At 39.4% G+C, this 13728-nt stretch overlaps 1 protein-coding gene across 3 annotated transcripts in view; it reads left to right on the top strand.

Moving 5' to 3' along the window:
- The window catches only part of AMN1 (antagonist of mitotic exit network 1 homolog), a 63228-nt gene that overhangs the window by 29382 nt on the left and 20118 nt on the right, over positions 1 to 13728 (top strand). For 2 of the 3 annotated variants that reach the window (XM_059404797.1, XM_059404796.1), the window contains exons 3-5: positions 3279 to 3423; positions 5293 to 5510; positions 12136 to 12192. In XM_059404797.1, the coding sequence (XP_059260780.1) occupies positions 3279 to 3423; positions 5293 to 5510; positions 12136 to 12192 (420 nt within the window). The remainder of the gene's footprint in view (positions 1 to 3278; positions 3424 to 5292; positions 5511 to 12135; positions 12193 to 13728) is intronic. The other variant, XM_059404799.1, reaches the window with a different exon arrangement.

Here is a 13728-nt window from a genome sequence, read left to right as displayed (position 1 = left end):
AGCAAGCATATTACATTTTACTGTTAGATGTGGTTTCAGATTTTTGGAACAATGACATATAGTAGGCTCAGTAATAAGTTTAAAATATAACAAAATATTGGGGTTCTTTTTTTCCCCTCCAGATAGCCAACTAAGCTTGGCTAATTGGCTATTCTATAAGGCAGTAAGTATAGTAAGGCCTTCTAACCTGAACTGAAATCCTAGCTTAGCCACTCTTTCTGACATTGAGCCTCAGTTCTCTTAACTGTAAAATGGGTTTGCAGCCATCATCACTGTCTGCCAAAACTCTAGTCTACGCTACACTTGTCTACTACAGAAACTCTGGTTCTAACCAGTTGCTGACTTTACTACACATTCTGCCCAAAGTCTATGATCAAAAGGAATCTGATGATAGCACTCTAGCCCATGACTGTCCCTGTAACATTGTAATTGCAGTTAGATGTGCCATTAGTGTTTCTTTTAACATTAACCTGAGGTATCTGTAATGCTTTGTTTTCTTCATTTAGCTTGCACCAGAACATAGACATTTTAGTGTTGTTGTCTGCTTAGCTCTATCGAGGTAGAATAATATCCCCAGGTTCTTACTGTTAATGGCTCTGTGGATGTATTTAGTTTGTGTGTGGTCCACAGAATAATCATTATGACACTACAGAAAACTGGTGGTTTTCTTCACTTCCCCACCATCCGCATTTTGTTCTCACCCATTAACCTATATTGCAGTAGCTTAGATTTTTGTTTTATGGCAATCCTTAATATTCATTTAAACCTAATTTTACCTGAAAACAAACAAACAAACAACCAGCCCTAATTTTACCTGAATAGAAAAGGGCTAAGGAATGAATGACATAGAAAAAACCAAATATGATTTATTTGATGCTCTCCCTAGTTCTCCATCCTTACAAGTCCTACTTATGAAATTATTCAAAAAGCCAGATCTAACATCCATTACAAAGTTGCATGCATCACTGGATGGCTCTCTTTGAAATATTTCCTATATCTTTTTATAGTTGGCTGGAGAGACCTTTCTAAATATGACACCAGCGTTAGAAACCAAGAAGAAAAAAATTGATGGATTTGATTACCTAACAATATGAACTTCCTTATATCTAGAAGAAAAAAAAGAAGCAAAATCAAGTAACAAAGTAGGAAAAAATTTGCAATACACATGCAGTTCCACAGGTTTGTTATCTTGACAATTAAAAAAAATCCCTATAAACCAGTAAGAAAAATCAAAACAAATACTAAAACAAAAGAATTAGGAAATACTCAAAGGAAAATATATAAATCCCTATTAACATATAAAAGGAAATTTAACCTAATTAGTAATAAAAGTCACAGTCTTTCAGTTTGGCAGACTTAAAAAAATAGTAATAAAAAGTAGTAATAAAAAATAGTGTGGACAGTGGTGTGGTCAATAGTCACCTTTATCTCCTATTGGTTGAAATATAAATTGATTAAAACAAAAACAAAAACAAAAACCTTTTAGGAGGACAGCTTGCCATTAACTATCAAAAGTCCTAAAAAGGTGCTTACTATTACTATTACAACAATTTTAGTCCTAGTATTTTTTTGAGTTTTAGTGGGATATAACTGACATATAACATTGTATAAGTTTAAAGCAAACAATATAACATGATGATTTGATACATTTATACATTGCAAAATGATTATCACATTAGGATTATTTAACAACTCCATCACTTCATATAATTATAATTTACTTCTGACATTAATTCCAAGAAAATATGGAAAGCATATGATATATGCTTATCATAATATTTATAATAATAGTTCACAGTTACGTATAGTATATATTATAAGCAAGACACCTTTACTTCTTACAAAATATAATCCCCATTTTAATAATGAGGACATTGAGGGCCACACACACACATACAAAAACCAGAGCTTGATCACACTCATAGGGTTCAAACTCAGGCAGACTGCCTCCAGAAGACATGTTCTTAATCACTATACTGTATTGCTTTCTAAATCAGCCTAAATGTTCAGCCGAAGCATTTGTCAGTGTAGAATGCATGTAATATGTTATGGTGTGTGCATAGAATGGAACAGAATACAACCACAATAAATCATTTTTGTAAAAAGTGCTCATCTTATAAGTATATATAATCTGATCCCATTTTTCATTTTTTTTAACTCAAAAAAAATCAGAACTAATACTGTTTTTCTCTGGGTATTGGTATTATGGTTAATTTTAGTTATAGTGGATAAAAGCATGGCCTTTAGAATTAAAGCTGTTTTCAATCCTAGCTCTGCTATTTTTTTTTTTTGACTATGTACTTTGTTCTACTACTTAAGCTCCAGGTGCCTCAATTCCTGGATTTTTAAAAAGTCTCTCAGGGGCCTGTGTTTGAGAGAGAATATTAAATGACATAATGTACATAGCACACTTTTTGTATCCTTCCTGGTACGTGCTTAATAAATAGAAATAGTTATTTTACCATTTTTATAACTTTTCAATATTGTCTGATTCTTTTACATTAGTACTTTTATTACTTTTATTCAGAAAAGTAAAGGTATTTCTACTATGGAAAAAAGTAGAAAGCAGCCTGCTTAAGATTCTCTCTTCTTCCTCTGCCCCTTCCCACCCCCTCATTCTGAAGGAGGGAAGGAAGGAACAGAGGAGAGAAGGGAGGAAAGGAGAGAGGGAGGGAGGAAGGAAGGAAGGGAGAGAGGGAGGGAAGGAGCGAGGAAGGAAGGAAGGAAAAACCAAGGAAGAGAGCTCAGAACACTTTGAAATCAATTTGCTGTTTTTTGCCCTTAAGTAAACAATCAGTAATACTAGATTTGTTTGTACTCTCTCCCAATAAGAATGAAGGACATAAATGTAATAGAAAAGTGATACTCACATCCTATAACCGTTCAGTATATAGAGGCTATATATATACTCATACCTGCTGAGCAGAGGCACATAGCTAGGATCTCTAATAACAGAACTACTGGGAAAAGATAAGCACATGCTTATCAAGGTGGTGACCTTGATTATCAGATTTTCAGATCTGGTGTGTCCTTACTCTGTACCAGCTATCTCATCAAAGCCATGTGTAAAGTGGCAGCACTAGAAACCATACCTCCAATTGAAAGTGGGCATATTTTTTCCTGATTTATGTATGTATCTGCACTCAGATAGGTTTTTGTATTCTTTGCTATATTTTCCATCCACCATTTGTCTGTCATGACCACCAAAACACTAAATATGGAACAAACTTTTATATTTATAGGAAAAATTTATTTTTTGCAATCATGTGTTTTTACAGATTTTACACCCTGAAGTCCAAACTCTAGATTTGCGAAGCTGTGATATTTCAGATACTGCTCTCCTGCACCTGTGTAACTGCAGAAAACTAAAGAAATTAAATTTAAGTTCCTCAAAAGAAAACAGGATTTCCATAACTTCAAAAGGTATGTTTATTAACACTGAATAAATTGATAAATTACTATTCACCATCTAGTATAATTTTGAAACAACAAAGGGGTAGTGAATATGTCAAAAGTGAGTATGAAGATGTTAAAGAAGCAGAAATAGAAATATTCAATAGAATAGAATATTTCTATTCAATAGAAATATTCAAGCTAAGATAAAGAATCCAAATTAGAATTCCAACTTACAACCATTGCTGGAATTTAAGTGATACACTAAGTCACTACTTATAATTTAAACATATTCGAAGTAGGGGCGCCTGGGTAGTGCAGTCAGTTAAGCATCCAACTCTTGGTTTTGGCTCAGGATCATGATCTCAGGATCATGGGATGGAGCCTGGCATGGCATTCAGCTCCAGGCTCAGTGAGCCCTCTGCCTAGGGTTTCTCTCTCCCGGTCCCTCTGCCCCTCCACCCCAACCCTCATGCTCTCTCTCACACTCTCTCTCAAGTAAATAAGTAAATCTTTTTTTTAAAAAAAAGAGAGAGAGAGAAACATATTTAGAGTAAACATGGATGGACATCCATGTAAGAGAGCTTAGACACTTTGAAATTGATTTGCTGTTTACCAGTTCATACTTTGTTAAGGCTTTCTTGATGTAAAATTACCACAGAAACTTAAATCACCATCAGATTAAATTTTCTAGGCACTCTCCTATCAGTCTGTTCAATGATAGTTTGTTTTTTGTTTTTATGGGTTGGGTTTTTTTAAGATGGCACTACCATCTGTCATCATACAACCCTATTACAACACCATTGACTATATTCCCTATGCTACCTTTTATCCCCTACAACGCATAGTTTTTTTATAGCCAGTCCAACCACATTTTTCAGTGTCATTATTACATGAATTAGAGGATTTTTACCCTATTGATTTTTAAAAAATCAATAAAGGATTTTAACCTTTTCCTTCAATATCAGAAAGAGGGACTAGGGCACCTGGTGGCTGAGTCAGTTAAGCAACTGTGTTGGCCTAAGTCATGATCCCATGATCTCAGGGTCTTGGGATTGAGTCCTGTGTTGGGCTCCCTTCTCCACAGGGAGTCTGCTTCTCCCTCTGCTCCTCCTCCCACTAGTTCTCTCAATCTCTCTCTTTCTCTCTCAAATAAATAAATAATCCTTTAAAAAAAGAGGAACTTATTTGACTAGCTAGGTTTCTGGGAAGTTTTGTGAGTAGTTGGTTGTATTTTGAGATCATCTTGGTTAGCCAGTTAGGCTATTCTTAATACTACAAAGAAGCCTAAGTTTCTAAATGTTTATACAAATAATGCCTCACAAAAAATACTCTTATTTTTGTGGCACATTATCATGTACCCATCTCCAGGGTGTATTTACATCATTTTAATTGGATTTAAATGTCAAAAGGGGAAGAGAGAATGGAGAGGCGGAAGTATGATCCCTAAGGATAAGCATGAAAACAATCACGTAAGACATTTGGGCAGTTTAACTTTTGATGTCCCTTCAGACTCCACAAGAAAATTAACTTTATTACTTTAAAACTTTTGTTTTAATAAAAAGGAGATTCATCTATTATTTAATGATCTAATTTGATTCTGAATGTCTTTTGGCTATTTCCTAAAGGCAAATTTAGTTGTCAATAAAGGCTTGCCACTCTGCAGATATTCTCAATGATATACTACAGCGTATGTAGAGAATTCCTAAAATATTCCAAGAAAGTTTTAATGATGACAGCATCACTGGAAAATAAGTATATCCTCAGAGATGGACTACTTCGCAAAAGGCTAACATACAGTTGGATATATCAATACCGGTGATTGCTAAAATGAAAATCAGTTGCATTTCTCATGTATATATGTGTACAGCTCATTGATACATAATTGTTTTCCCTCAGGAATAAAAGCTGTGGCTTCCTCTTGTTCATACCTGCATGAGGCTTCTTTGAAAAGATGCTGCAATCTCACTGATGAAGGAGTCCTTGCTCTTGCACTCAACTGCCGGCTGCTAAAGATCATTGATTTAGGTGGCTGTTTAGGTATTACTGATGTGTCCTTACATGCATTAGGAGAAAACTGCCCGTTTTTGCAGTGTGTTGATTTTTCAGCTACTCAGGTAAATGAAATAGAGACTTGAAATACTAGGCTGTATGTATTTGCCCAGTGATTTTCCATGATTCATCAGAAGAACATAATTAATTTTTTAAAATTTTTGTTGGAATTGTTGACATCCTCATGCTTCCATAGTTATACAACTTGGCACATTCCTGTCAATTATTTTAAGCAAAAGTGAAAAAGATAAGGGTGGCTATAACATAAGTTTGCTGAATGGTGTTAGGGTCCATGATCAAAGGAATAAAAGTGACACAAAGGGAAGGTCAAACAAAGCTTTATTTTGCACCAAGCATCAAGAATCAAACTGACCATTCGGGGCCTTCTCTTACAGAGAGAGCAACGACTCCCAGCCTCACAGGCTAACTTTTATAGAGTAAAGGCCATGTGGTTGAGCCTGGCCACACACAGGTGGCCAATGAGATTGCAACACACAGAGAAAGCTGCACAGTCGTGCTAGGTCACACACGAGTGGCCAATTGAATTACAAGTCACCCCATAGTAGCTATTTGAACTAGCCTATCACCTTGGTCAAAATTGGTGCCCAAAAGGCACCCAAAATGTGGGGCCCACACTCCTTGGTAGCTAGGGAGACAGTATGTGTGCTCCACTGATTGGATGTCTCCACCTGGCCCGACTCATCCCTGCATTTGGGCTCTTATCTCCACCTGCCCTGACCCACCCTTGTATTTGGGTTCTGTTATCAGGGACTGTTCAACCATATTTTACTGGTTTCCCAGACTTGTTTTCAAGTAAGTTACCCTGGGGAGGGGGGGGGCGCAGAGGGCAGGGTCAGTTTAAGTTTTACTGCATAACAACAAAATCACTGTTTAACCCAGATGAAATTGCTCTGGCTAAATAGGCCCTTACATTCCCCCTTTTTCTTTGGAGATTAGTCAAATGCTTGACTTTTCAACTAGTTCTATGTTCTCTTTTTAATGGCTGCCAGACTGTTTTTAATGACTCCAGTGTGATTTACCCAGAAACAGGATTCCTTTCCTAGGGCTACACAGAGCCCCCCCTTTTCTAGAAATAGTTATGTCAAGCCCTAATTGTCTATATTTCCCACCTATACTTTAACAAAAAGAGCAACAATGAACTCATTGTTTTTGAGTCTTAGCTTTAGTCCACAGTCGGCAGGGTCCATTGGCAGTGGCATCCATCTCGCGGGGGGGGGGGGGGGTCATCCTCATCCTCGGCTCATTTTACGTGACCTGCATGAACCCAGGCCCCAATGCCTTCTACTTTTATTGCCATGGGGGTGGTCAGGATGACAGTAAACAGTCCCTTCCAGCGAGGCTCCAAGTTTCCCACTTGGTGGTGGCATATAAAAACCAAGTCCCTGGGTTGATAAGGACGTGGATCCACCTCTGTCTCCATCTCAGTGTGGGCAGTTCAGATTCCTGCATGGGCTAGACAGACTGTAATGCCTGCAGTGACTGGAGTACAGACTGATCAGTCATTTCTGCTAGGGCAACCTCTTAAAGCCAAGGGAAGAGTGGTGGGGGGTGTGTCTTCTAAACATTATTTCAAATGGGGTCACCTTGTTTAAGTAGGGTGTACATCATGCCCTGAGGAGGGCGAAAGGAAGGAGATCCACCCATCCACCACCAGTCTCCAGAATTAGCTTTGTCAAGGTCTCTTAATTTAAGAGTCCTGTTCATTCTCTCTACTTGCCTGGAGCTCTGGGGCAGGTAGGCACAATGGAGTTTCCAATTAGTGCCCATGGCATTGGCAATGCCTGTGAAATTGAACTCACAAATGCAGGGCTGTTGTCTGACCCCAATCACAAGAGGTAACCTAAACCTCTAGTAGCTTTTTGGCTACCACTCCTGCCATCTCATATTTGGCAGAGAAAGCTTCTACCCAGCCTACTGTTCGAATAGATGTTGGCGGTCTTACCCTTGGCCATCTGCAGTGCCTTGGTGAGTGCAATCAGCTCCGCTTTTTTTGCATGGAGGTTCTGTGTGGCAGGGCCACCATCCAGAGTTCCTGCTCAGGAGAAACCACCACAGCCCCTGCATACCTCTTTCCATTGACCATGTAGCTATTCCTGTCTATGAACAGAGTCATCTCTGCATCCAGGAGGGGATTCTCTGAGATCTGGCCTTATTCCTGTGACCTGGGTTAGGACCTCCCTCAGTCATGTGGGTGGTCATCCAGCTCCTCTAGCAGCAACGTGGCTGGATTTAGTACTGCTGGGGGCCAGAAAGTCACTTTTGGTTCATTGAGGAGGAGGGCCTGATACCCCATCACTCAGGCATTTGTCATCTGCCAGTCTGGTGGAGTCCAGAGAAGGCCATCCATAGTACGAGTGGGGTCAAGATGAGATTTTGACCTGAAGTCAATTTACTTTCATCCTTGACCAAGAGGGCCATGGCAGCAATTATACGGAGGCAAGGGAGGAACCCAGGCACTACTGGATCTAGTTTCTTGCTAAGATAAGCTACTGGCCTTTGCCAAGGCCCCAGAGTCTGAGTCAAAACTCCTTTGGCCACCCCTGCCTTTTCATCCACATACAAGTGGAAGGGTTTGGTAACATCTGGGATGACCACTGCTGGGGCACTCGGTAAGGCTGTTTGTAACTCCCGAAATGCTCCTTCTGGCCCAGCTGTCCACTCTATCATAGTGAGTCCTCCCTGAGTCACTTCATAGAGAGGTTGGGCAATTTCCATGAACTATGGTATCCACAGCCAGCAGTGGCCCATTGTCCCAAGAAACTCCCTCGGGGCGTGGTGGGGTGGGGGTATTGGGTCATCACCTGTTTCCTGGACTCAGACAGTGAATGCACTCCCTTGTGGAGATCAAAGCCAAAATAACTGGCGTGGCTCTGACAAAGCTGTGCTTTCATTGCTGACACCGGATAACTTTTTCATGCAGAGTCTGTAAGAGAGCTTTCGTGACTCATAGTCCTCAACGGCTATTTCTGCTATTCTCAGTCAGATTCTTCCCTTCAAATCTTTCAATTTTCTGAAGTTTCCTCCTTATATCTGGGGCTGACTGACTGGCAAAGACAAGATTGCCTAAACAAGCTATTGTGCAACCTCTCTGAAGTTTACCTTCAGAGTTGTCTAGCTTAGGTAAACAAATATTTAAAGACAGCCAAATCTAGAATTTAATAGCCCTAAAGTTGTTTTATTAAAACATAATTTTTCTCTCTAAAATAACCCTCATTTCCAAAGATAGCCAAATCAGGACTAATTTATTTGAAAAACAAGTCCAGTTTTAACTTGGCCTAATTATTTACATAAGCTCAGCAAGAACAGTGAGTGATCATATAGATGTTTTAGAATCTGCTTTGCTGGAACTTCAAAGTTCCAGCAAAGGAATCTCTAGGTTGAACTTTTAGTAGCCTCTCCAGGCCAGAAGGCAAGCCACATACTTGCCATCAAGCATGCCTGCAGTACCTGTCAGATTTGGGTGAATTTCTCTTCCTGAGGTCCCCAAAGTATCCTGAGGTTCCTGTACCTGCCAGGAAGTGACATTCTTTACTCAACTGGTGAGGCTGCTGGGAACTTTGTAAGCAAGGTATCAGGCCAACAGTTCCAAAGGGCTTTATGGCTCCAGGTTTTATAAAGTCGACCTTAGTTCCTTTAAGCTATCTGGTCATATGTGAATCTTTTTAAAATATGACATTCCAGTCAAAGCCTTGGTAAAATAACCAGTGTTCCTAATGGTGTCCTGTTATAAGGAGAACAGATTCTTATTGAACTTATGCAAATGACTGATTGCCAAGGAAGAAAGAATACTTGCTGAGACCTTTTGAGTTTTAGATAGTTCAGATAGAGAGAAAAGTTGAATGCCTTGATTTGTTTATGAATGAATACTTTTACATCTCTGTAAGTTACAGATAACTTAAGAAAAAGTTTCCCTAGTCTGGAAGAGCAAACATTACAGAACCAGTAATTGTTTAAAATAAGACAAAACATTAAGAGACACAACATTATAATCTTTCAGTTCATTTAGTCCCATGTTATTAATTCTGGTTTAGTCTGAATGCATCTCTTACTTCTGGAAATTCTTACCCATTTCAGTTACAGGATTTCAACATATCAAAGACCTGTATTTGTCCTGAAAGTCTCCCATATGAATTCCTTTAAGGTAGAATTCATTTTACAAGAGAATTAAAACAATTACAAATGACAAGAACTCAGAATAGATATGGTTAAATATCAAGTGATGATCCTTACCAAAACATTAAAACTGTAGGAAATGTATAGAACCTCTAGAGTAGTTACAGCATTTACCCAAATGTAACCCAAGGTTTATCATTGGTTTAGTAGTACTTCCTGAGTAACTTAGCATATCAAGGAAAAGCCTTATGAGTAAAAGAGATCTCATTTACAATCCTGGGCAGGCAAAGAGAAAAGCATTTACATTTTCTTAGAAACATCTCAATCTCTAATGAAGACTAAATATTAACCAATTGTGAACTGTTACAACAATTCTTAGAAGGAAAATTTATGGATCAGTTAAGCACAAAACATGTTTACCAACAGATTTCAAAAGCACAAACCTAGTTCTAGCAACCAGTGATCTAGCATTTTATCCCATTTGGTTAAGACCTAGATGTCCAACAAATTTAATTCCATTTGTCATCCAAGCAAAACTTTAAAGTTTCAGGTTACCAAAGACTTTGAAAGCTACTTTAACAATTACCCATTAAAACTTTGAGACAGACAATTGACCATCAGTTTTAGTCATCTCTTCGCTAACAGATTTCAACAATTAATATGAGCTTATTTGACCCTCAGTAAACTCTGATTGAAGTTTCACATTTACTGCTGTTAACTCAAAAGACATGTTCATCCTAATTAAAACAACAAACTTAACTTTGTTCAAATACTGATTTACGTTCCACCTGGGCCCACTCCACTTCGAATGGAAGACACGGGTGGGAAGATCTGGAGTGAGGGGGTGTTAGGTCCAGGGGGTGCTCTCCTTGTTTCCTTACAGTGAAGAGAAAAGGAGCCATGGTGCAGGAAGCACCGAGGATGGTCTAGGGGCCAGTTATGCAGGCCGCACCCAAGTTGGTGCAGAAACAGAATGGGAGACAGAAGAACAAAGTGCCACCAGAAGGCTGAGAAAGGTTCCCAGTTTTAGAGCTCATCAGCTCCAACAGATGAGCAGATGCCATACCTTCCCGCCAGCAAGGAGGGAGGGGCTAGGCAGTCCATGTCGGGCCAGAGAAGGCAAGGAATTTCCCCAAAACAAAGGGAGTTTCAGCAGCTGCTTGGGAATATTTCTTACAGTCTCTGTCTCGAGTTAGACTAACCACAGTTGGCTCCAGTTATAGCCATTAACACAAGAAATGAGAAAGGGAGAAGACCCACATCTATTAGGAGGAATGGAGAGATGAAAGTCAGAGTCCCATTACTCTTTGCTTGCCCCATTTCTTCAAACACAACAAACAACACAACAGACAAAAAAAGACAAGACAAAGACAACCACAGACCCAGCGGCCCTTACCCAGAACTTGCCACTGGTGGGGATTTTCTCAGTCCCCTACAAACACTCGCTGGTGGGGATTTTCTTGGTCCCCTACTAACATAACAAGCAACACAACAGACAACAAAAAGACAAGACAGATACAACTTCAGGCCCAGCAGCCAGTGGGGATTTTCTTGGTCTCCTGCAAACACCTGCTGGTGGGGATTTTCTTAGTCCTCTGACCGCCTAGGGGGACTTGAGCCGCCGGTGATCTACCAGAAGAGGGATGGGGCATCCCCACATCCACTCCAGCCCTGGGAAGCAATGCTGTGTCCACCTTCTCCCCAGTGGGCTATACCCTGGAGTCCTCAACCAGACAGACAGACTGGATCTCACAGAATAAAATCTTGAGATCTTACCTCCAGAGGCTTTTCCCAGAAATTCTGATGCTGGCTCAGTTCTTGTTGTTTGATCCCAGACGAGCCCCCATATGTTAGGGTCCTTGATCAAAGGAGCGAGACTGATATAAAGTAAAGGTCAAACAAAGATTTATTTTGCACTAAGCATCGAGAATCAAACCGACCAGCCTCACAGGCTAACTTTTATAGAGAAAAGGCCATGTGGTTGAGCCTGGCCACACACAGGTGGCCAGTGAGATTGCAACACACAGAGAAAGCTGCACAGTCGTGCTAGGTCACACACGGGTTGCCAATTGAATTACAAGTCACCCCATAGTAGCTATTTGAACTAGCCTATCACCTTGATAAGAATTGGTGCCCAAAAGGCACCCAAAATGTGGGGCCCACACTCCTTGGTAGCTAGGGAGACAGTATGTGTGCTCCACTGATTGGATGTCTCCACCTGGCCCGACTCATCCCTGCATTTAGGCTCTGTTATATCCACCTGACCTGACCCACCCTTGTATTTGGGCTCTGTTATCAGGGACTGGTCGGCCATTTTTACTGGTTTCCCAGACTTGTTTTTAAGTAAGTTCCCCTGGGGGGCTGGGGGAACAGGGTCAGTTTAAGTTTTACTGCATAACAACAAAATCACTGTTTAACCCAGATGAAATTGCTCTGGTTAAATAGGTCCTTACAATGGGAGGCAACAAGACTATATATAAATGATTAATAATATTTAGAAAATTTTACTTTCATCTTTCTCATTTATGTAGCATGTTGCTCGTATTCTTTGCTTAGGTATCTGATGATGGTGTGATTGCACTTGTTAACGGATCTTGTGCCAAGAAATTAGAGGTAATTTTAAGATATCTATAAATTTGATGCAAAACAAATTTTTATTTTATCCTCAGAAATTGCTTTTTGAATGAAGAGAGAAACCAGTGCCTTATTATCAATAGGTATTTCCATGACGTTTTTTGGGTTTGGTTTGGTTTCGTTTTTGCCTCTAACTTTTTATTTCCAGAGTGGTGAGAAACTGGTAAAGTTAGGAGGTAAAGCATGCTCTAAATAAAAAACCATTTCATGTCCAGTGAAAGTTCCCATTTTCCAGAAGTTTTAGCTTCTAACACATTGAAGGATAGTCTTATTATAGTAATGATTATGAAAATTCATTACTGTAAAGTGATATTCTTTAGAATTTTCATTACCAGGACTATTTAGTGGTTTGCCATTCTATTTTCTTAATATACGTGGAGGGATCCAGTATATACCTCTCACGTAAAAATTATTTTGAGCTAAAGATGTTTAAGAATCAACAGATGTAAAAAACAAGCTTTGTCTAAAATGCTCTCCCTCCATCTTCCTAAAACCAGAGCATTCCAAAAGATTCAGCTACCATCAAACTCCCTTCAAGGAAGACTACCCCGTCGCAGGGAAGATCTCTCCTATCATTGGAGGAATCAGATGAGAGATGACATAAAAGAAAATTGTCAAAAGACTATCACACCTCCCATTTACTCTCTAAAGGCCCACTTTGTTTTCCCTAAAAGTCTTCTGTTTTTCTCTAAGTGTCCTTTCTCCCCCTCCCTTTTCCTATTAAGCTGACCTATAAACCCTGTATTGTAGCCATTTCTTTGAGCTTTCTTTGTGAGCTCATGTGTGACCAAACTTGCCTATTCTCTTGCTTTTGTCATTTTAATTCATGGGCTCCCAAAGATAGTACCCAAGAGAATTTAAGAGGAAAAATGTTTTCCTCCCCAACAGCCACATTGTATAGCTCTTTAAGAAGATCCTAAATTAGTGTTCAGGCCTTTCATTTGGTGACTGATGTGGCACCTAAGATCTGCTTCTAAATATATTAAGAAGCCTTTTACCCCAGGATTTTGGTTTCTTCCTTTCCCAGTTGTAGTGAGGTTTTTAGTCTTATTCAATATAGATATGCTTTTTAATGATAACCCACATCAGGGGTGCCTGGGTGCTTAGTCGGTTAAGCAGTTAAGCATCTGCCTTCAGTTCAGGTCATGATCTCAGGATCCTGGGATCCAGCCCCATGTGGGCTCCCTGCTCAGTGGGGAGTCTGCTTCTCCCTCTCCCTCTGCCCCTCCCTCCTGCTCCTGTTCTCCCTCTCTCTCAAATAAATAAAATCTTTTAAAAAAAGCCACTTCGAATTCTTTTGGGAAGTAAACAGGCTATAAATGAATTATAAATGTTAACAATAACTATCATAAAAGAATAGCAGTGCTGTGTTTTTGCTAAAATATTTCTCCTTGAGTTATTGCCCAGAGACAATTTTTTATCCTTTTATATCTACATCCTGCATTTATTTATGTATGTCTATATAGCATATATATTTTACAAGTATTTTGATTAAGACATTACCATATTTTCTTA

The sequence above is a fragment of the Mustela nigripes genome, chromosome 6 (genome assembly GCF_022355385.1).
Source record: "Mustela nigripes isolate SB6536 chromosome 6, MUSNIG.SB6536, whole genome shotgun sequence".
Classification (NCBI taxonomy): Eukaryota; Metazoa; Chordata; class Mammalia; order Carnivora; family Mustelidae; genus Mustela; species Mustela nigripes.
The sequence above is the reverse complement of the archived record's forward strand: the minus strand, read 5'-3'. Positions and strand labels throughout refer to the sequence as shown.